The sequence below is a fragment of the Papilio xuthus genome, unplaced genomic scaffold (genome assembly GCF_000836235.2).
Source record: "Papilio xuthus unplaced genomic scaffold, Pxut_1.1 DF827756.1, whole genome shotgun sequence".
NCBI lineage: Eukaryota > Metazoa > Arthropoda > Insecta > Lepidoptera > Papilionidae > Papilio > Papilio xuthus.
This window is the reverse complement of record NW_013530893.1, coordinates 439,885-463,200: the sequence shown is the minus strand read 5'-3', so window position 1 is coordinate 463,200 and position 23,316 is coordinate 439,885. Positions and strand designations below refer to the sequence as shown.

General features: G+C 31.5%; 4 protein-coding genes across 7 annotated transcripts; 2 read left to right on the top strand and 2 right to left on the bottom strand.

Moving 5' to 3' along the window:
- Positions 1-6,062: 6,062 nt before the first annotated feature.
- LOC106116467 (translocator protein-like) lies at positions 6,063-10,432 on the bottom strand. 3 transcript variants are annotated; one of them, XM_013310329.1, is made up of 5 exons: positions 10,325-10,432; positions 9,135-9,382; positions 7,555-7,649; positions 6,724-6,929; positions 6,063-6,223 (listed from the first exon to the last, which is right to left on the bottom strand). In XM_013310329.1, the coding sequence occupies exons 2-4, from the start codon at positions 9,367-9,369 to the stop codon at positions 6,726-6,728; spliced, it is 534 nt and encodes a 177-aa protein (XP_013165783.1). In that variant the 5' UTR covers positions 9,370-9,382; positions 10,325-10,432; the 3' UTR covers positions 6,063-6,223; positions 6,724-6,725. The 3 variants fall into 3 exon arrangements, with proteins under 3 accessions (XP_013165783.1, XP_013165784.1, XP_013165781.1); XM_013310330.1 differs by lacking the exon at positions 10,325-10,432 and adding an exon at positions 10,101-10,242; XM_013310327.1 differs by lacking the exon at positions 10,325-10,432 and adding an exon at positions 9,816-9,962.
- A 394-nt stretch (positions 10,433-10,826) lies between these two features.
- On the top strand, positions 10,827-12,319 carry LOC106116183 (translocator protein-like). The gene is made up of 4 exons (XM_013309932.1): positions 10,827-10,961; positions 11,136-11,388; positions 11,549-11,643; positions 11,907-12,319. The coding sequence occupies exons 2-4, from the start codon at positions 11,151-11,153 to the stop codon at positions 12,081-12,083; spliced, it is 510 nt and encodes a 169-aa protein (XP_013165386.1). The 5' UTR covers positions 10,827-10,961; positions 11,136-11,150; the 3' UTR covers positions 12,084-12,319.
- Positions 12,320-12,446: 127 nt separating this feature from the next.
- l(3)07882 (Nucleolar protein 14 homolog l(3)07882) lies at positions 12,447-18,260 on the bottom strand. Of its 2 annotated transcripts, XM_013310266.1 has the most exons (11): positions 17,951-18,260; positions 17,582-17,775; positions 16,935-17,026; positions 16,511-16,830; positions 15,791-15,936; positions 15,540-15,655; positions 14,766-15,271; positions 13,453-14,447; positions 12,969-13,124; positions 12,561-12,669; positions 12,447-12,521 (listed from the first exon to the last, which is right to left on the bottom strand). In XM_013310266.1, exons 1-10 carry the CDS (start codon positions 18,143-18,145, stop codon positions 12,579-12,581), a joined length of 2,811 nt encoding a protein of 936 aa, XP_013165720.1. In that variant the 5' UTR covers positions 18,146-18,260; the 3' UTR covers positions 12,447-12,521; positions 12,561-12,578. The 2 variants fall into 2 exon arrangements, with proteins under 2 accessions (XP_013165720.1, XP_013165719.1); XM_013310265.1 differs by lacking the exon at positions 12,447-12,521 and having other exon boundaries at positions 12,539-12,669.
- Positions 18,261-18,567: 307 nt separating this feature from the next.
- Positions 18,568-22,402, top strand: Non2 (upstream activation factor subunit spp27 homolog Non2). The gene is made up of 5 exons (XM_013310230.1): positions 18,568-18,698; positions 19,386-19,567; positions 19,866-19,997; positions 20,108-20,218; positions 20,577-22,402. The coding sequence occupies exons 1-5, from the start codon at positions 18,656-18,658 to the stop codon at positions 20,835-20,837; spliced, it is 729 nt and encodes a 242-aa protein (XP_013165684.1). The 5' UTR covers positions 18,568-18,655; the 3' UTR covers positions 20,838-22,402.
- The last annotated feature ends 914 nt before the right edge of the window (positions 22,403-23,316 follow it).

The window sequence follows — 23,316 nt, the reverse complement described above, 5'->3', positions numbered from 1 at the left end:
TAAATTTGGTACCATAGATCTTTTTATCCAATCCTTCTTCCCCATCAATATTTCGTGATATTAGTAAGCTTCTTGTTTTATGATTATTATTTTTTTAATAATTTTCATCATCAAACAGCTATTGCTGTTCGTAATAACAAATATAATTTAGGTAACTATTTTACACGTGCATAGTATCAAGATCATTCAATCGAAGTAAACACGCGTCTAATATCACTCAAATAGACGGACGTCAAATTTACATTTGAATACATTTACGATGAAAATTATCTAATATATCGTTAATATTTCACAGTGCATCTTAATATGATTTATAACAGAACAGATTGGAGATTAGGATATCTATATTAATAAGAGAAATTATTACTTGCTAGCTGTCGCACGCAACGGGTTTAAAAAAAAACTTAAAAAATAGTCTGTGTGTTCTTTCAGACTACGTTCTATATGTATGCCAAATTTCATCAAGATCTGTTCAGCCATTCTGGAGATACCTTCTAACAAACTATTTGTAAAAAGTAAGATAAGAGAGTGTCTGGGGCTCAGGGGTTAAGTTCTTAACTTGCAATCTGCAGTTCCTTGGTTCGAATCCTGCCATAGACCAATGTGTTTTTCGATTTACATATGTTTGTGTCCCGGAGGCCTAATTTAGTCCTCTTTCCCTTCCCATCCTTTTTCTTATAAGGAAAGGATGGGAAGTGGAAGTGGACTTTCCGGATGAGAGGATGCATGGGAAGGGAAAATATTTTCTTTCTGTGCATCCTCTCCTCCGTCGATTGAAGGTAGGCAACGCAAATGCAATTGCGTATGTCTATGGGCAACGGCCACTTCGCTATTTCAGCGATTTCACGTGGCCGCTCGCTCGTTTGCCACCTTATAAATTAAATAAAAAAGTCAATAATATTGTTTGTAATTTATAGCAATAGCTTATAATTGACAATAATTGTATCTGAGAGCTCGTGCAATTTCAATTAGATTAGACCAATTAAATTGCTAATGTCGCGTGTCAACGGTGCTGTATACACTGACATAATCTTCTTGATACTTACTATATATCTTATATCTTTAAATGAGCTATTCTTGTATATATATAATTGGAATCTCGGAATCGGCTCCAACGATTTTCATAAAATTTTGTATATAAGGGGTTTCGGGGGCGATAAATCGATCTAGCAAGGAATCATTTTTAGAAAATGTCATTTTATTCGTGTTTTGTCGATAATCAACTTAAACATAAACTTAACTTTTTCTATCGGTAAGTTCGAAAAATATTATTCATATTTCATCATTTTATTAGTAATTCGTACTTAAATATCATTTCCAAAAATCACAATTTAAAAAAAGTACCGAGCAAAGCTCATCGGTCATCCAGATTTTATTGTTTAAACGAGGTCGCGGACAAATGTTAGTCTTCAATAAGCGCGTTTGTTACTTCCAAAGTATTACAAAAGTTGCTTATGTTTTTTATTTTGCAAATTTTTCATTAATATCCTAAGGGTATTTGAAAGTTTTATTTTTATAATTAAATCTTACGTAAGTTCTGATGACAAATACTTGAAATCTTTTGATTGAAATTTAATGTTGTTTTTTTAATATGTTTTGTCAAAAGTATTTTAATGAAAAAACTTTCCTGTATAATTTATGTGAAGTTTGTAATCTTGGAATAATTTTGTTGAAGATTTTACGGTAGAATCCATAATAAAAAAACCTTAAATTTTTTTATAGAGTTTTTAACATCTGTCTATGGTTATGCTCATAACAATTGCAACTGTTTTTTAGTAAATAGTAATTACAATAATTCATTTAATACATGAAAAAATGTTTAATTAAAAAAAACAATAAAAAAGTTCAAATAATGTAATTTTCTCTTTACCAACAATAGATGGCGCTCTCACAATACAAACAAAATGGATTATGTATAACTAAACGAAATACTTTAGAACAATTATTTCAGGTAGAATATAAGACTCAGTCTCAGACTCTGACTTCATAGTAACCCCGATAAGTACAGTCAGGCCCATTGGTGGTATTTCACTTTTAGAAAAATTATCTTGTTCCTTACAACGAAACAAACTCCATTTAACAAATAACAAATAAGGTAAGGCAATCATATAGTACTGACCGACTTATTTATTGCGTCCTATTGTTAATTGTTTTCGCGTCATCACTGAATTTTGCTACTTATTCAAACGATTGTATAATTGAAATTTGATTACCAACAAATTCCCCGACAGTACCTATGTATGCTTCACCTATAGCATCTATTACTCTACTAGATATCAACACATCGTGCAATTATTGACTACATTATATCAGTTATTGCAGTTTGATTGAAAACGACATGATCCGATCTAAATTAATTGCATTTGAGTACACAGTTCCCTCCACCCAACAGTTTAGGTTGTAGTTACACTCAATAGTCTAATGGTTAAGGGTACGGATTTCCGATCACGAGGTCTGGGATTCGAATCCCGACATTTGACTATTGTAAACCGACTAATGTATCCTAGCACACGCCTAGAGCTTAGTTGGAATGGTAAAATAAATATTAGTAAGTTTATAAAAAAATCTGCTTATGTTTTAACAAAAAAACTTACGATGAGTTTCCATTACCGAAACACAAAAAAAAACACAGTTAGAATAAATATTTAACATGATTTCTTGCGATTAAAACATAAATCTAAATCCGGCAATAGTCCTTGGCAAATTGCTTTTAATTTTTTTTATAGCAACCATACCATAAAACTATGTAGGTAGTAAACCACATGGTGTAACTTAAACCGAACTTAGTTCTAACTTAGATATCTTAAAGTTGGCTCCCACACCTCGCTAACGGATGAGCAAACAGAAAAAAAAGGCTTCGCCGGAAGTTGCACTAGCTTCCGTTCACCAGAGTTCCGGTTGGCACGTCTACAGCTTTCGTGTGGCTTTTAAAAAACTTTGTACTTACTACTTATATTTGTTAAGTACAGTTTTTTATATTCTCTATTTCGTAGGTTAATTATGAAACATTTAATGTCTTTCTGTCGAAATAGAAAAAACAGAGGCATTTTTTTAAAAATAAATTATTTTTAATCTGTTTCTCAAAAGTTAAATAAATTATATTTTTAATCTATATTTCTATATCGATTTTCGACAACTTCACAACCTAACCAAAGATTAAACGACATACATAAAAAAATACTTAGATACGAGAAAAAAGCTAAGTCAGTCTATTAAATAAAGAGTAAAAATGTTTTTTTTAAGATCTATAATCTGTTTCAAATCAAGACTTAAACTTTATATATAAAGGTACCTACACAAAAGTTAATAAAATGTAAAATTTACAATAAAGCAAAGGTATGCGACTGTAAATAGTTTGGCAGTAAAGTAAATTCTATCCGAGGAAGCCATCTACGAGTTCGATTTTAATTTAAACTTGTGAGACGGAGCTCTCTGATAATGTGGGGGGAATGCGCTGCTACAGGGTGGACAGTTTTAATACTATTTAATGACATTGTGTTGGTAAAACAAACTTTTTTGCAATAGATTTGTTAGAAAACTACAAACTATGGTACTAAACGTGAGTCTCTACGACGTTAAATTTACAAACACATATTATAATCTTTACTTTTTTAAAAAAAAAAAGCGCATTTGACTTATGGTAATTAACAAAAATCCTGGTATTTTTTCAGTACTATTAGAAATCATCAGTTCTTAATCGACATAAAACCTTTATAATAAAATCTGTTTTTTTTTTTTTTAATTTAAATAACGACGTTTGCATCATAGTTACATCTTGCTCCGATGCGAAAACATTCACAAAAAGTTGCACATTTCTATTTCAGCGGAATAAATTTATGGTGACAACCCTATCGAGGAGAATATTAAGTTAATTTTCCACTTTTAGATTATAAAACACGCAGATTATCTCTTTGTAATAATCGCTGTCTTACAGAATTACCCGCATTGCAGTTAACAATTATAATTGCAGTTAATTGTGCGATGGGAGAAAGTTTGTAGGTGACAATTAGCGCCGCTGAGCGCCTGATCAAATAAATTAGCACGAAGACTGAGTTGCGACTTGAGTTGACAATTACCATAGCTAATGGCCGCCGAGACTTGCTGTGACGTCATTATGTCACGTTAAATATGACAATGGTATTTGGCGCGCAGTTTTTAAGAATCAATTAAATCCATTTAAACATTATTTAGTATAATTTAGGTTGTTAGGTCCTCAATTTTGTAGCAGAATTGAATAGATTCATAACCTAAAACAGTTAAAAGAAAACAAAATCTTTAATTAGTTTTGATATTGACGTATAGTCCAGAAAATTAATGTTTCCTTACGATCAAATGTCGTACAGCAAACTGTCAAAAGAGCTACCGTGAACTGAACTAGGTGGATAAGTGATTACTTAGAAATGACCTTCGACAGGACTTGAACCCGCCTGTTGATGTTCCTGGCCGGCACAAAATATCATGACTTATAGCCTGTCTACATAATAGAGGTCAATGTATTTTAACTATTCGACCTAATTTCATTGTGTGCGTCGAATGATCATCAAAATGGGTAGGTAATAAACGTTCTCGACTGTATATATCAGAGACAATAGTTCCGATGTTCGAAGGCTATCGATTTGATCATGTAGTACAAGCTTAATTAAGACATTGTAGTTAGTAATGAGATGCGTACGTTGTTATGCAACTTCATTAGGCATATTACGAGCTTCTATGTGTATAGCTGTATAGCTTCAAATGTGGCTTTCCACTGTCGCAAATTGTAAAATACAAAAAAAAATATTAAACCAAAAACCTTATAATGACATAAAATTATACATAAGTGAATTATTAAACTAAATGATAAGTAACCAATTATGTCTAAAAAATAATGCCGTATTTTGATAAAAAAAAAAAGAAAAAAACAATATTTTTGATACAAGTGTTTTGGCAGTATTGCACAGATAATAATTTAGACATACAATTTCTTCGTTTAAAAAAAAACAAGAAAACATCATTTTTATAACACTGATTTTATTGATTGAAAAATAAATTTATTCCTGCCCATCGCTATGATTTAAGGTTCGTTGATGTCACTTCAAAAGACCTTAAAGAAATTTTTATTACAGTAGCAATATTTTTAAAATAATTATTTTGGTTTACTATTAATAGTCTGTACATATTTGTCGCGCTAAAACCACAGATTATTAAATTAGTATACGATGAAATACATTGATAATTTGATTTTAAATAAACCGTAATATTTGTTATATTGTTCAACCGCGCGATAGCGTAGGATTATTATTTTGATTGGAAATGATGTTATGATTGAATTAATTTAATAATTATATACTTTTGCATTAATTTTAACATTCTGGTTTTTATGTGCGAAATGAATCGTACAAAATCGTTTTCTTTTTTCTAAGTAAAATGAAACGGACAGCAATTTGATTTATGCATCTGTTTATATAATATGATTTCTACAATAAGCATATTAAAAAATGTTATATGCTTAGTCTTAACTGATTTTATCTTTTCCTCCTTGTCATTTTGTCGCTTTTAATTGTTCCTTGCCACATGGTGTTCAGATATTTTTTTGTAGAAATAATACAACATGACACTATTTAAATTATTTATTTAACAAGAGAAAAAGAAATAAAGCAATCAAAAACTTAAACAGTCAAAAAATATAACCTCAATCCAAAATTAAATGCGTAACAAGGAATGCTTATATTTATAAAAAAAACACTGTAGATTAAAAAATCACTACATAGATAACTAAATATTATAATGATTTCACTGTAAGTACTGGGTTTTATTTAAATTATATTTTTTTTATTAGCAAATACAAAAAGCACATACTGCCACTATATAAACAAAAAGGTAAAATAACAAAAAAAAATATGCGATGTTTTTAATCCTGTAATTTTTTTTATAGTATTAAGTAATTAAAGACATAATATCAAGAAGTCAATACTTTTTTATAAAATTGATACAAAGTTAGGAAAAAATAAATGTTTATTTTTGGTGCGGACATTTTTAATGTCGAAGAGGATTTATTGAATATTTATTATGTTTGTAAAAACTCGTATTAAATACGATAAGAAAAAAGCTAAAACTACAAGATTATTGTGATATTTCTTAGAATAAAGAGATAAATAGAAATAAAATGCTTAACTACATAAAGTACAGACTTCTAAGTTGCAAATATTTTTTGTTCAAACATTTTATTGAAGATCTCCAAAAACTGTAACAAAATAATTATTTTTATTTATTAAAAAAATAATTGGGGAGAAAATCTGTCTATTGCTCACTAAATGTACCACAGATAAACAAAAAACACTTTATTTTAATACCTAGTACTCTGTGAATTGTAGTCAAAGCAATGAATTGTGGGAAATTTAACTCAAGAAATAAAAAAATATATATTTATTATTTTTTTTCTAGCCGTAGATGCATTCCGACTTCGTAGCTCTAGCACAGGAACAGATTATTTTAAAATTGCTAGAATGACTTATAAAAACTTTGACAGATGACAGATGACAGCTGACAGCTGACAGCCGACGCTAACGCCACCTACATAGAGCTTTCAATTTTTCTCTCCATTGAATTATTGTAGGCCCTTTTTTATTATCTATATTTCTATCCTATGTTTTGCTGTCTGCAATATATTACAAATGACTAAGGGCAAAAAATAATGCCAATTGTAAATTTATATAGTAAGTTTTAAAAAAATCACATAAATACCTTCACTGGGTCTTCTCATCTTTGATCTCGGTGACTCTGGGTTCTGACTTTGGGTTGTTCTTCCAGATGTAATAGGACAAGGAGCTGGCGTAGGTCAACCAGCCAAGGTATGGCAACATGAGGGCAGCTGCTGTCTTATTGTAATGCACAAACGATATGGTAGTCGCTGTGGCTGCCACACCTAGCACTACGATTTCTATGAATGCCTGAAAAAAAATAATTAAATTTGATATTTACAAGAAAAATAATGCGTCACTAGCCTAATGGTTAATCACGAGGTCAGGGTTTCGAATCCCGCCATTCGACTATTGTCGTAAACCATATCCTAGCACAAGCTTAGAGCTTAGTTGGAATTGATGAAAATTAGAAAATTTACAAAAAATCTGCTAATATTTTATAATAAAAAAAAGAAATATTTAGAAAATTTATTATCTATAAAAACTAGTTATTACATGGAACTTATATATTACATACATCTGTATGAGTTATCATCTGAACGCACTCTTTTCATACATCGTCACACAAATCCTACAAACTTATTACGATTAACTTTCAACCTTCCTCTTTAATATACACAACATAATTTTTTTAAATAACTTTATAGCTATTTATACTTTAAAATTATTTGCACAAATGATACTGGCATTTTAATTAACTAACTGTTCTCCGCGACACCGTCAGCGCGAAATTAAAAAAAAAATAATTGACATTCTTCTTCCAGACTAAATGTATGTATGCAAAATTTAATCGAGATCTGTTCAGCCATCTATCCATACATGCATACATTCGCATTTATAATATTAGCAAGATTAAATATATGGAATTTCTTACAAGTTTATAGTCCTTCATGCCAAAGAATATAGGCGTCCATGACCAGTTGAGAGCCAACTGACTTCCGTACAAGGTGAGAGGAAGTACTGAAGATTCTGCAATTTATATAAACATTTTTGTTTTTTAATTATTCTAAATATTTATTGTTAGGAAGAAAATCCAACACTGTCCCAGTGTACTGTCACAACACTAGCCATACTAAAATGTCAACGTTTATGTCCCCTCACTAATCATTCTGACTTGACTTGGTAATGAAAGCGCGCCATTCGCGACAAAGGATTCTAATTAATAATGTCTAAAAGTATAGACTCAAAATCGTTTAAATAGCGTAGAAAGACCTTATCAAAGAATCAATAGCAAAAGTCTTTGCTACAGAAATTATAAATTAAATTGATATTAAGCCAAGTATAGCATTACTCTAGGATCTATGTTTTTAATTTATCAAAGATATTTGCCAAATAAATTGTACCTTTACTTAAACCTCACTTTATTATAAGTAATGTTGTTACTAAAAAAATGCGTTGGTAGAAAAACTTAATCTGCTGTTAATCATGAAAAAATAAATTATCTTACAAACTTATATTTACTTATAGCTTATGCCCAAAACTCCGTCTGCGCGGAATTAAAAAATACTAAGTAGCCTATGGATCTCTTGTGTCGGAGGCCAAGACCCACATTAGGTCGATGCGCCAGCAGAGTAAGTAGCCTATGTGTTCATCAAGAACTTTATCTATGCCAAATTTCATAGAGATCCATTCAGCTGTTCTGGAGATACCTTCTAACAAACATACATCTAAACTATCTCATTTATAATAATAGTAACGAATCAATGATCATAACAAATTCTTACAACTTAAGCAGTATTACACAAACTCAATCGAAATTCATCATATCCATTATGTATTACATCAAGTGGCTAGACTACATTTTGTGTTATCAAAGATTGATGGATGGGGTACATAATCTTATCTATACATTCAGATGATGTGATATAAGATATATGTGTATTATTGCTTTAAGGTTTATATATTTATACCAACAGTTTGCGCGGAATTAAAAAAAACATAATAAGTTGCCTATGTGTTCTTTCAGACTATGTTCTGTATATACGCCAAAGTTCATCTAGATGCAATAAGCCATTCTGGATACCTTCAACCAAAACATACATCCATCCACCCAAACATTCGCATTTATAAGTATGTTTATAATAATTATTATTTGTTATACAATTTATGCTACAAACGGCATCTCTCCTAATTTCTAAACATAGTTGACAACATTTACAGTTCAACCTATAAATACAAGAGTCGCTGTCTCCAATGGATATTCTCCATAACTGAGAAACTCGGATTAGAGAGATAATCTATAAGGTATAAATATTGCAGACCCTTAGACTCTCACTTATCTCAGTAAGACTGTATTTATTAAAACAAAAATATAAAGATTTAAATGAATACTAGTCTTTACATCTTTCATGCCATTAAAATCCTTTCATGTGGTATTGAATGGACTTGTTATTAAGAAAAATTGCTTCAAATTAATTCTAAAATATTTTTAAGATTTGTAATAAATTAACTCACCAGTAAAACCACCGCAATCTTCCCACACCAAATACGAAGCATATCCCATACTACTGTATAGAACAGTCCAGGCTGGCCCAAATACCCACTTTGGTGGATTCCATGGTGCCTTCTTAAGGTTATCGTACCAAGACTTCCCTTCTTCAGAGCGTATTTGTCCAGCAAAGTACAGTCCGTTTACCCAACCACCAACATTGGGCAGGATTATTGAACCAATTGCAGGCCAGTTCGCCATATTAATTATTTCACTGAAAATAAATGTTATGCCATTAGCCTATGTTTTAATTAAAATGTAGATAACTAATGTTGCTGGCAACTCTGTCCACACAGAATTAAAAAAATCATTAGTAGTCTATGTGTTCTATGCTATGTTTTACATCTATGCCAAATTTCAGCAGGATCAATGCAGCCCATCTGGAGATACCATCTAACAAACATCCGTCTATCTAAACAATCACCTTTTTAATTTTAGATTTAGATGGATCAGCACCTTACTAAGTGCAGTACAAAATGGTAACTAGTAGTCAAAGAAACTTTACATTTAACTATTTTAGTAGAATAAACTGAAATTAGTTAATTAAATCTTTATAAAATAATGCTAAAATGTTGTACTTTGATTTTAGATATGATTTCAAATTATGATTAATCTGTATTTTCTTAATTCAACATTTATATCTTTACCTAGCACTTTCAATGACTGTTTCTAGAGATTCCATTTTATATAACAATTTCGATTCAATGGCACTAAATCAAAACACTAATTTACGACAACTATGTAACCAAATTACACTAAATATACGTGAATAATTATTAACTTGTAACTTTAGACTAAAATTTATCAAAATACATTGAAGTTATCGGTAAAAACGTTTGATTAGTAACAGCAATAGTATTTAAGTACGATAAAATAGATTTGATAAAAAAATTTTGCTGAGTAATACCTAATTGCTTAAAAACAAGACTTACCCGATTACTACGGAAATCGATATAAAGTTTACACTGATGATGTAGGTGCGAGTTTATAAAGAATTCCAATAAGTCTACGTTATGTCTAAAAGTAGCGGTGATTGTTAATAATTACGCAATTTTTATATTTACTTTGTTTACATAGTCGTTGTCGGTGCAACGATTAATAACTAATGACGATGAAAGAATTTTAAAAGATAGAAAACAAATAGTTTTATACTTACATAGTAAAACAATGGAGAAAGTTGTGCGATCACACAATCAGCCGGTGATAACGATAAAAAATGTACTTGATATTGAAATGTGATGAAAATCAACTTTTAACTGGGGATGTCCGATATTTTTGTGATACCGATTTTGGCATCGATTTCATGGCATTCGATTCGTTAGTGGATTGATACAAATAGAGTGGATAGGATCGAAAGCTACCAATTCGAAACTCGTATGAAATTAATGAATTTTATCTACTAACAATTGTGCTAAGGTTATTTGTGATACACACTAAAGAGCCGTATGTTAGAAAATCTATTTTTTATTCTCATTTTGACTTATTAAATAAAAATGCATATACTTAATCATTGCCTTAATGTCATATAATTTTTTTTATCAAATGCTTTGGATCACCGATAAAGTAGTGGACACCATCTAGTCTTAGTTTTCTCGATATCGTACATCGAAAATCGATATTTTGAACACTTTTGTCTTTTGGTTGGCAACTGTGAGTTTGGGCTTATGTTCTTCATTCTTTTCATTTTCAATTTTCATATCACTTGAAATTGTAAAAGCAAATAAGATAACTTTATCATAATCAGAAACAGATATTAATTCTATATTGTAACTTTTAGTTTGCGGGTTGACAACGTTAGTCTTTTTTTGTTTTATTAGCTTAAATAAAAACAATTGTTTGTGACAGTGTATAATTACATTATTTGTTTTGTATTTGTAGTGCAACTTTATCGTTTTTTTTTTAGAATTTTTTTAAAGCTTTTTAAGGATTGAAGATTTGTTATTGTTGATTTCTATATTTCTTTACAGATACAAGAAACGAAAATGCCTAATTGGAATCTTATAGGATCTCTAATATTTCCTAATGTTGGAGGATGGGTAGGTGCCGCGACTACTATGGTAGGTCAGGTGTCGAACCAGAAGAATAATTCCTGGTACGAAACTATTAAGAAACCAACTTGGACTCCACCGAACTGGGTTTTCGGACCAGCTTGGACGGCTTTATATACAGGAATGGGTTACGCATCTTATATGGTTTATGAAGATTGCGGCGGTTTTAACGGTAATAAATTTTTTATTTATTTTTCGTATGATAAATAAATTGATTTAAACTCTGTACACGCACTTTATCTGTGTGTGATCCTTTAAGCAATGATTTTTGTGTGCCAATTTTTTTAATTTGTTTTTGTTATGTTGGTGATAAGTAAAAACTAAAATTTCAGAAAAAGCTGTACTTCCACTAGCATTGTATGGAGGTCAATTAGTCTTGAATTGGATGTGGACCCCAATATTCTTCAGAATGCATAAAATTGGCTGGGTAATATTCTATTTTATATTGAAAAAAATTATAGAGAATCAAAGAACTAACATGTGTTAGCTAAAACTCTGTTTCATCTGCAGACACAATTAATCAAATACATATTGCTATCCCTGTATTTACAATGTGAATGAGAGATTTGTGAACAGTGGAAACAGAGTTTTAGCTAACAATTGCTTTACCATTTATTCCCACAAGGGGAAGCGATCCTTCACAATTTTTTTTCCTCGAGGTGCTTATTTAATCTGTGTTAATTCTTTCAGGCATTCATTCACATTTTGACTCTGGATATAGCAGCGGCTGCATGTGCTGTCAGTTTCTTTAAAGTAAACTCTAATACTGCATACTTCATGACTCCATATCTTTGCTGGTTAGCATTCGCTACATGTCTGAACCATTCCATCTGGGAGCTTAATAAAGATGACCCAAAAACGGAGTAATGGTTGGTTATTTGAAAGAATTTCTTGCTTAAAAAGTTAAAAACTAAAGAAAATATAGTACACCTAAATTTCAGATGCATTTCTACTTAAAAGTTGTATAGTATAGCACAATATAGCATTCTAATGTTTCCATCATAAATACTAGTAAATTCAGATAGATTTTAAATGCATTTTAATGAGACTATAGTCTTACATTTTGTTGTATTTTTTAAGTATTAAGTTTTAAAAGATTTAAAGTGCCAAAATTGTTATTAATATTTTTGATGTTACAATTAAAGAAAAGGCCATGAATTTTATTATTTAGTTTTAAAATGTTAACACTAATATTAATAAATCAGCGAAATCTAAAAGGCTATGTTATTATACATAAAAAATATTTTTAGTTTTTTTCTTCTAGCAACATTGTTGTAGTACGTTAAAGGTGCTCTATAGTTTAAAACAACATATTATTTGTGATACCATTATATTTACATAATGAATAAAGTTTTATGATCATCATTTCATTCGTTTTAATTTGTTCAATTCACCCTGTTGTATTGATGCATCTTTGTAGATCTGTTTCACCTTTTCTTTGCGGATATTGTCACTAAAATAAAAGAAAAACATAATAAAATAAACTGGCGTTTTATAAAACAGCTTGAAATATATAACAAAATAATTTAAGAACTTTTTGCTACTGTCAAAAATCATACTAAACAAAGAACCATAGGAATTAAAAAAAAAAATTTGTTTATGTCATCTGTGGAATTAAAAAGTTTGTAATTTCATTTTCTTAAAAAAAAAAACAAATTTATTTTTACATATGTCTTTCATCAGGGAAAACTAATAATAAAACTCCTAAACTTTGTGAAGAGCTTGTAAAATATACATAATCTGTGAACATACCTGTGAATCTTCTGTTTTATCTTAACAGAGGCAATGTACGCCTTATCTCTTCTTATCTCTCTCAGAGCTCCCTTCATCTCCTTTTTATATTTACTCTGCAGTCTTGCTTTTTCTGCCTTTTCGCGGGACAACTTAGAACTCTTACTGCCAGTGAAACTGTAAACATAGATTGTTAGTAACAGCGTGAAAATAAAAAAAAATATTATTCTATGACATTAAAGCGCTATAAATAGACTGGCTATAAGACATGGTATTTTGTGCCTTCTTGATTTACGCCATTTTGGCGCTGATGGTAGCGATGGTGTGGATTAGAACTAATACTATAGATAGAATAAACTGTTAGGTAACATCAATAGGCACGCTTAAATTAAGACGAAGCAATAGTTGTCATTTCCAAGGATTTGTGTATACATCTATAAAGTGCGCTTAAAGAAAAAATAGAAATGAAAACTGACTCTGACGATAAAAAGGAATAAAAACTTACACTTCTTGAATGTCGGGTTCATATAATCTTAAGGCCTTAGGTCTAACCTTCTCTCTTGCTAATGGTGTATACGTTTTTACTTCTAAACTTTCTTTCATATGTTGTAACACTTCTGATACAGTACTTCTAACTTTTTTGGGATATAAATCTAAATCCAATCTGCCTAGTAATTTTATATGCGCCTCGAAAATAGCCTCTTGTGCCTCCAAATCGTTGTAATTGTCAAACAACTCTTTCAACATTAATACACAAGTTAATAAACATGTAATCTTGAACGCATCGTCAATGTCAGTTCTTATTAAATCCTTCGCGGACATTTTGGTTTCGAACGCAACTTTAGAACAATCGTCTTCCAAATTCAAAATTTTGACATCTTTGTGCAAACGAAATGGCGGCACTACTTGTATCGGATTTAATACTGAAGTGTTCGCGCTCAAATATAAAATGCCGCGCAGAAAATTTACCGCAGCGGGAACAAATCTTTTAGATAGTGCTGTGTATTCTAAAATTAATGCTGCAACGAAAAAACCTCTAGAAACTGAATATGCATCTTTAAATCTGCAATAAGTTAAAATTTCCGACATAAATATCAAAGATGGCGTCGTAACGGGATGTCGGAAATCCGATGTTGGATATAATAGGGATACGAGTTTGAAAAATATCAACGTATCTAAATCTGGTACTTTCTTTGGATTCTTTTTAAATTTATCATGTTTCTCTTTTAATAAATCGCATATAAATTTCTTCGCTGAAACTTTATTTGTGTGTGCTAAATCATAAAAATGTGGGACAAGTTTATCGAATATAAGAAATGATTTCATAATTTCTCCTTCGTCATTCAAATTTGAGAAAATATCATTGACGTATTGTAACATGTGTGCGTATAATCTACTCAGTAATTCTTTATTATTCTCAGATAAACTTGGATCGTAGCTTTTTATTATTTTTTGTAATGCTGCTGATTGTTGGGAAGGAGATTTTCCTGTCAGCAATTCCTGTAAACAACATTCTTTCGATAAGAACATAAATCCCTTAAACCATTTCTAACTAAAAAAAACCCTCATTTTGTCTTCTTTCTTCCCACCCTTTTCTTATAAGGAAAGTATGGGAAAGGGAACTTATTTGATGGACGAGGTGACTCATAGGAAGGGGAAACATTCTCTTTCTGTGCGTCTTCTCCTCCGTCGATTAAAAGTTGAAAAATCGGTGAATACAGGTGACAGATTGTTCGTTTGCCAACATGTTTTACAAAATATCTAACTTCATGTAAATAATAGAAAGTAAATGTAAACAAATATTATATAAAAACTTACTTTTAGGTTAGTACCTTCCTCAGATTTCAAATCGAAGAACGAATCAATCTTTTGACTGCTCTCTTCTAACATTTCATCATCAGATTCGTCTTCTGATTCTTTCAAATCTCTTAAATCATCGAATTCATCATTTTTATTTGATTCATCATCATCACCAGATTCATCATCACAATTTTCAGATTCTTCTTCTTTACTGACACCATTTACTTTAAGTTTATTTAATTCGTTGTCTTTGTCATTACTCTTTTCATCACTAATTTCTTCATCATCATCATCACTTTCATCAACAGATGCCTCAGAACCTATATTAGCAATTAAATTATTATCTGTAATGCTTTTTTCTTTTTTGTTGTCTTCTTCATTCACTGATTCAACTTTTTCATTTTCGTTAGTACCTTCATCACTTTCACTGCCTTCTTCATTTTCATCATCATCTTCACTACCTTCTTCACCCTCTGATGATGTGTCGGATATTCCATCATTGAACTTAGGCTTTGCATTTGGAACTGTAAAAGATTTAGCATAAATATAGATAAATCTTATTAATATTATAAATGCGAATGTTTATGACTGCATGGATCTTTCTGAAATTCGGTAAAAACAAACATAGTCTGCAAGAACACATGCGCTACATTTTTTAAATCCGCGCGGACGGAGTCGCGGGCAACAGCTAGTCTGTTAATAAAATAATTTAACTAATGATTACAACGACTTTTCAATAATTTAAATTAAATTGTAGATATTTTCTATAAAAACTAGCAATTTCATACTAACCTGTGAAATCTTTCAACACATGTTCAGGCACCAGAGGTTTCCCCTCTTTATCGTAAGCCAACATAAATTCTTTTTCATCCTCCAGTACAAAATTATCATCCAGGTCGTCTGCTGACCTGGTAAGATACAAAATAAGAAAAAACAAAATTAAAATAAAACCTGGCATAGGGGCGCCACTATCGCCTTTTAAATTGCAACACTGTCTACCTATCAAACTAATTTTATTAAAAAAAACTAGGATATCTCTTTACCTGTGTTTAAGAGCTGTTGGATTAGTTTTAGGTGCATTTGCTTCTTCTTCTGGTAACATTCTCTGTTCCCTCTGCCTCTCTAACTCTTCCAACTTCTTTCTTTCTTCTGCTTCTTGCTTTTCTGTACTTTTCAGTCCATCTGATGGCTGTAAACAATTGATTATATAACACATAAATCCTTAAATAAAATTAAATCAAACTTCTTTTGACGCAATTTTGATTCACTGCAAATTTCTATACAAAACATCGGCATAAAATATATTTCCTTATATTGTTAGCAAGTAACTTATTTTAGACATTTTAAATTAGTATTGGCGCGATTGGCGCGTTTTCGTTACCAAGTCAAGTGTCAAATTGATTAGTGAGGGGACATAAGCTTTGATATTTTAATGAAACTAGTGTTGCGCCGATACACCGGCATAGTGTCGGAATTTCCTAAATGTTAACTCACAGTAATATTGTGATACCAGAGAAATAATTAAGAAAACAAAATTGCCTGCATAAGAGAGAAATAACAATTTTTATTCAGATACATATATGAAATTTTTTTATTATTATAATAACAGTGGGACACACCTGCAAGCAGTACATTTTGAAAAAAAAACTATCAAAATCGGAGGCACCAAGAGCGAAGTTACATGGTAACATACATAAAAAAAGCAGATATATAACCTCCTTTTTAAGTCCATTAAAAATAAAATATTCTTGATAAATACTCACAGTTCCTCTCTTTTCAAACTTAAGTTCTCTCATCATTTTATCATAATCTTGTCCCTTATCTGCTTTACTTAGCAATTTATCAATCAATGATTCTTCAACTCTTGCCTTTTTAAACACAACTGGTTGTAAATCTTTCCATTCACTATCCAACTTCTCCGTTAAATCCAATGTCTGTTCTTTCTCCTTCTGCTTCTCTGCCTTTCTCTTCTTTGATTCCGCAATCAATTGCTCAATTAAATCTTTATGAGATTTAGCACCATCTTGTGCGTCAGTTTTTGATAAAATACCACCACCGAAATGACCATCTGACACAAATTCATCTGCAAAAACAATTCCGTTTAATAAAATTGATTAATAAATTATTATCAAAATATAATGACTACGAAGACTTAGGACATTGAGTTGTCAATTAAAGTTTATTTACCATCTAGACCACCAAATCGTTTTCCTCCTTCTTCGTCTTCATCATCAGATCTTGGGTCGTCAAATTTCTCTATCTGTTCCAGAGTTTGACCTCTACAATATTAAATACAATTTAAAATGTTAATTAACCTATTAATTAATTTTGATTAAATCACACTAATTACTAGTGGTTCTCGATTGATTCTCCATTGGAAGAAAAATATGTTATGATAACAATAACTCAAAATTAGACATTATAAATCTAATTATCTTCTTAATTCTTGTTTGAAGGTATCTCCTGAACAGATTTCGATGAAATTTGGCACACATGTAGAACATAGTCTGGACGAACACATAGAACACTTATTATGTATTTCCACACGAATGGAGTCGCGGGCGACAGCTAGTTTACTATCATCATCATAATCAGCCTAAATTTGTCCAATGCTGGACGTAGGCCTTCCTCATCGATTGCCACAATGCCCAGTCCTGTGTCGCCCACATCCAGTTGACTCCCGCCACCTTGACCAGGTCATTGGTCCATCGTGCGGAAGGCCTACCTATGCTGCGTCGACCCGTCCTCGGCAGCCATGTCCGAAAAGTCTAGGACTTTACTATAATTATGAATAAATAATCAAAATAATTTGCTTAATTAATTTAAAAAGTTACCTGTGTGTCAATATCTCATCATCAGCTAAATTGTATATATTTTTCTTACTATGCTGCTTTGCTCTCTCCGCAGCAAATCTGGCTATCATTCTGTCTTCAGCTGATAGCTGTGTATTTTTCTCACCGATCCTTCGGTCAATGAACGCATTTGTTTTGTTCATTACTTTCATTTCAACACCAAGAGTATCCTTTCGCTATTTGAGAAGAGTGAAAAAAAAATGAATTTTTACATCTAAGCACTGCCACTTGAATTGTGTGTCATTAAATGTTATGTAAATACTGAAACTATTGTAAAAATGTATCAAAAATTTGAGTCTTATTTTTAGAAATTATTTGCAAATCAAGAATATAAAATTCGGTTAGAAATACCTTTTGAATAGCTTTAGCACGAGAAACACCAGGCAAACCACGGTCATGTTTAGATTTTTTGCCTAATACTTTTAATTTTTCTCTATTAATGTGAACTTCGAATGGATTTAGTTTCTTCTTATTTGCTTCGGTTTTTCTTTTAGCGTGGACTTTGTCAGCCTTACTGGAATTGCGTTTGTTTTTAACTTTGGCCATTTTAAGGATTGACAACTTTCTTAAGAATCTAAGTTAATTAATATTTAGCATATAATGGATTTAATAGGTTATAATACGTCTTAACGTACAACAATCAAAATACACATGGTTTTGACAATCACAAGTTGACATTTTGACTATTATGCGTTTCGTTTCACCTTAAATATCAGCGCAAAACGTTTTTCAAAAACGTTTTTAAAAATGTAACTAAATTTACCCTGCACTTTGATATAGAAAGGGTAGCATGTACTATGATTGTACATTATTACAACTTATTGCATAACGTTATTTTTATCTAAAAAACATAAAAATAAATCATTTTCCACGATCAATAAACGACGGAATGTTTACAATTTCAACCGACTTTAGTTGATTGTTTTGGCGCCGAATACGCCCGAACGCTCGTTCGTCAATAGTCGGTGGGACGCCGTGTAGCATCTAGCGCGTAGGTATATTATTGTGTGGCTGCCTTTGAAGTGTTGCTGGCGGAATCTACTTACTTCAAGAAAAATGGCAGACATTACTGAGGAAGAACTTGAAAAAGAAATCGAGAGTAAGAAAACTTTATTCTAATTAACATTTTGCACAAAACTGACGTAAAATTAAGATTAATTTGAGGATTTTTGCTAGAAGGCGCTTGAGCTATATCTCACTGGGAGTCGTATAAAATGGCTTCCCTCTGTTTCTAAGCAAACTTAATTTTCGTCTCTTGGAATTGAAATATCTCTGATAGTATTATGATTTTACAAGAATGTTTCAAGTGAAAGTTCTTTTATAATATTGTGCGGACCTATTTTGATAGTAGCCTTCATTTTTAGTATCCTAATTATGTCTGACTACTGGTGGTTTATTTTTATGCGACGCGAAGTTATACAATACTCCACGTATATAGCGGGGCGATGGCGGCATTTCATGAAATAATTTTGATGTAAAACAGAGCGCATAAAGTATTAGAAAAGATTTTATTTGATACATATTCCATTAAATGGATAAATAAATGCAATATAAGAGTTTATTCATGAAATATAGAGGTTTTGTCATTTAGGTGAGGCCGCCATGTTGCGTTCGGAAACTTATCATTGCGCGCTAATTTTTATCACTACTGAGAAAGTCTTTCTAATAACCTTACGTTATTTCGTTTGTAAAGCAATGTTCTGCAGTTTTTTTGCATCTAATGAAATATTAATTAAACTATATAATTAATATTGAAAAAAAATAGTTATTATTTATAATTTTTTAGAAATATTGAAAAATGCAAACCTTGCTACAACATCCACTAAGAAAGTCATTCAGAAGCTTGAGAAAAGCTTTGGCACAGATCTATCTGATAAGAAAAAGATCATTGATCAACTGGTGATGGACTATGTGAACAACAAGGGTTCTGAATCCGAGAATGATGAAGATGATGATGATGAAGAAGAGGTCAGTATATTGCTATCAACATTGACAAGTCTTTTAACACATTAAATGCTACAATTCACATTCCAATGTGTTCTTTAAGGACATGGTAGCACTGACCGTCTTAACTTTTTTAGTCTTCACTTTAATCTTCAAAATCTTATTTTAATGCTAAGATATTATCACTGGCAGTGCATTCCAATATTTTGGAAATTCCTAGCTTGTCGTTTTAGTTAATTCTAGATTTTTAAAGCTAAGATTTAGTCATTTTTAGGGTTTACCTATTTGTGAATCTATAGTCCATGGTTTATGTAAATTGTAGGAAGAAGAAAAGAAACCGGTGAAGAGAGCTGCACCGGCCTCTAAGGCTTCTTCAAAGAAGTCCCGTAAGGACACCAGTGAGGAGGAAGATGAAGAAGAAGACGAGAAGGGATCTGATGAAAGTGAATCTGAGGTACACATCAATTTTTTTACAAATTAGTACAATAATTTTATACATTTAACATCTTTTATATTGATAAACGACTAATACTAATAACTTACTTTTCTTTCACAAATTTGTAGGAAGAGAAGAAGAAGCCAGCTGCCAAGAAGGGTAAGAAGAAGAAGGGTTCAGATGGAGATTCCGACAGCGACTGGGGAAAGAAGAAGGAAAAAGCTCCTAAAGCTAAAAAGGTAAGGGATTATATTAATTATACATAAATTGGAAATAATAAAATTACAGGATGGGAAGGAAAGTGGATAAAGGAGGGGATATGTTCTTTTTCTGTGTGCCTCCTTATCCATCAATTACAGGTTGGCAATGCAATTGTCTATGGCCAGTGGTTACTTTGTTATTTCAGCAAATTCAGATGAACGCATCCTAATTTGCGATCTTTTAACTTTTTTTGTTATAATATATAATAGCGGCAGTGCATAGATGTATGAATGTAGAAGCGAGAGTGTTAAGACTGAGCCAAATGGTAGTCCGTGGTCTCTGTCTACTCCTCCAGGTTGTGGGTGTGATTATGTAATGTTAAATGTAATTTCCCAGGCGGGTGGCAGAGGAAAAGGTGGTGGTTACACTCGGGCGTACAAACTGTCCCCAGCTTTAGCCGAACTCATGGGCAAAGATGAAATGCCAAGACATGAAGTTGTCAAACGCGTTTGGGCTATTGTCAAAGAACGCAAACTCTACGATCCTAACAACAAACAGTTTGCCATTTGTGATGATGCTATGTACAAGGTATTTGGTACTAAACGTTTCCGTATCTTTGGTATGATGAAGCATCTTAAAACACATTTCTGCGATTAAATGGTAAGATGTTCAATAATTAAAATAATTGACCTCTATCTGACTTGAAATTTGAATTTAAATCTTAGGCGATGAGAGCCAGAGAGGCTTAATTTCTTTAATAATAATTAAGTTATACACACTTAGGTCAAAGTGCTACCAAAGTTATTAAATTTCTAGGCTAAGATGGTAATTTTAATGCTGTCTAGGAAAAAAAATGTTGAACTAAACTTCTAAGCCTGTATGGTGATGTTTTACCATTTCGAGCAAGTCTCTTAATTAAAATCGCTTACAATACATTTCCACTGAGGGGCTCGGAGCATACCCTAAGTTAATGCCTAAGTCATAGCGAATGCTGGACAAGTACGGGTTGACTTCACACATATCTTTCAAACTTCTCAGATATGTGCAACATCATGTTCCCTTATCGGAAAAACATATAGGTTTATTTCGGGATGCATACCCAGGACCCGCAGACAAGTGAAGTGCTTGAACCTGAGCCACAGATGCTCTTAACTTAAAACCAGTGTTGATAAAATAACAGGTCACTCTGTCTCTCATTGCCTCAATTATTATTTTGATGTTTTGTTTATTGTTCGTTAGAATTTTTTTAAGCAAGTATTTGGTACTTGCTCATCACATATCTAACAATAGATACATTTTTATTTTATAATTTAAGTTAAGGATTAATTTGAAACTAATCTCAGTAAATATTAAAACTAAAAATTGTGTCGTGGTAAATGTAAATCAGTCAAGTAAAATAAAGCATTTTTTAACACATTCAATGCCACTGAATCGACAGGCGAGTTAAAATACATGGGATTAAAGACATAAATGCCAGAAGTTTCTTAAAAAAAAGGAATCATCAAAATCAATTCACCAGGAGTGAAGTTTTAAAATAAAAAAGTACAGACAAATTCTTAGTGGCATATAGTGTGTTAAACTGCTGTCTTTAACTTTTAGTTTTAATAAAATTTGCTGAGATAACTTTAATGGATGGGTTTTTTTCCCGTTGGGCCGATCGAAGCAATGAGTCCATCGGTCCAACGGGAAACATTAAAATGGAGAGTTTCAATTTAATCGCTACAAATAACCTTAATAAGGGTAATGACAAATTATTGCATTTAAAAGTTAAAATATAGTTCGGTAGTTTGACCTTTTAGATCTCCTTTCTTCTAATACTATCAAGTCTATATTTTCAGACATTTATCAATAATTACATAATTTTAGAATTTAAGCAAAAACAAACTTTAAAAATACATAGAATAATCCTTGCATTTAAATAATATGAAATGGCAACTATTCATTTAATGTGACAAAGTTTGCAACATATAAAATTTCATTAAAAATAAATTCACCTTAATATCTTGTTTGCACTATTCCAATACAGTAAGACAGTTGCACCGACCTCGTCAGTTTTGTCTTACTGCCGTCAGAGTATACGTTATGCCAGTTGAATGCTATCATTTTGAGTGTTACGTTCTTACTATACTGGCATTATTGCTGCGTTATACTTTATCTAATAAAGTTTATGTTTAAAAAGTTGAAATAAAAAAAAAGATCCAAAAACACCTTAAAATGGCGGGACAAATAGCAAAATGATATGAAAAGTACATTTAAAGCATTATTTTTATCTCTTTGTAATTTTGTTATTATGTACATGTCGTTCGAGCAACGCTATATTTTGTAATGCTGTTTCAAATCTCTACGACATTTGTTTATAAAATTTAAATTGGCATTTGAAACAGCATATAGATGTTGTAATTTGAATATAATTGTAACTTTACCGAGTAACTTGGTATACGCGTGTAATTCCACTGCCGAAACATGTTTTGGCAGTGGAAACCCACAGTAATGTTTATTGGAATTGTATCCTGTACACAAGCCCGTAAGAGCTGGATGTGTAAAAATAATATTATCTATGTGTATTTGTCTTTTATTTAACACTAGACCCTTTTTCCACTAACCAGATCAGAACAGGCGCAAATATTTTTAGGACTATGTAAAAATGAGTATTTACGCGACTCCGTCCGCAGGAAAATATGAAAACTTAATTAGTAGCCTATGTTATCTTTCAGACTATCTTCTACATCTATGCCGAATTTCAGAGAGATTCATACAGCCGTTTTAGAGATATCCATACATTCGTATTTATAACAAGCTGTCGCCTGAAACACCGTCCGCGCTGAATTAAAAAAAAATGTAAAGCCTATGTGTTCTTCCAGACTATATTCTACATCTGTGTCAAATTTCGTCGAGATCCGTTGAGACGTTCCGGAGATACCTTCAAACATCCATCCATCTAAACATTCGCATTTACAATATTAGTAAGATATCCAAGTGCTCACATAGGAAATCAAAAAGTGTATTGATGTTTGTCTTTGTTCGATTCAATTTTCCGATAAACCGCACTATTGACCGGTTTTCAAATGATCGGCAACACTATTTACGTCAAACTGACTAGACAACTGTAGGGTAACTATGGCAACATTGACATAAT

Coding starts and splice junctions, on each gene's coding strand:
- LOC106116467 (XM_013310327.1), bottom strand. CDS start 9,850: ATGGAATCTCTAGAAACAGTCATTGAAAGTGCTAG. Junction 9,383..9,815: donor ACAGTCATTGAAAGTGCTAG/GTAAAGATATAA, acceptor ATTTATTTTCAG/TGAAATAATTAATATGGCGA. Junction 7,650..9,134: donor AGATTGCGGTGGTTTTACTG/GTGAGTTAATTT, acceptor TATAAATTGCAG/AATCTTCAGTACTTCCTCTC.
- LOC106116183 (XM_013309932.1), top strand. CDS start 11,151: ATGCCTAATTGGAATCTTATAGGATCTCTAATATTTCCTAATGTTGGA. Junction 11,389..11,548: donor AGATTGCGGCGGTTTTAACG/GTAATAAATTTT, acceptor CTAAAATTTCAG/AAAAAGCTGTACTTCCACTA. Junction 11,644..11,906: donor GAATGCATAAAATTGGCTGG/GTAATATTCTAT, acceptor TAATTCTTTCAG/GCATTCATTCACATTTTGAC.
- Non2 (XM_013310230.1), top strand. CDS start 18,656: ATGGCAGACATTACTGAGGAAGAACTTGAAAAAGAAATCGAGA. Junction 19,998..20,107: donor CTGATGAAAGTGAATCTGAG/GTACACATCAAT, acceptor ACAAATTTGTAG/GAAGAGAAGAAGAAGCCAGC. Junction 20,219..20,576: donor AAGCTCCTAAAGCTAAAAAG/GTAAGGGATTAT, acceptor GTAATTTCCCAG/GCGGGTGGCAGAGGAAAAGG.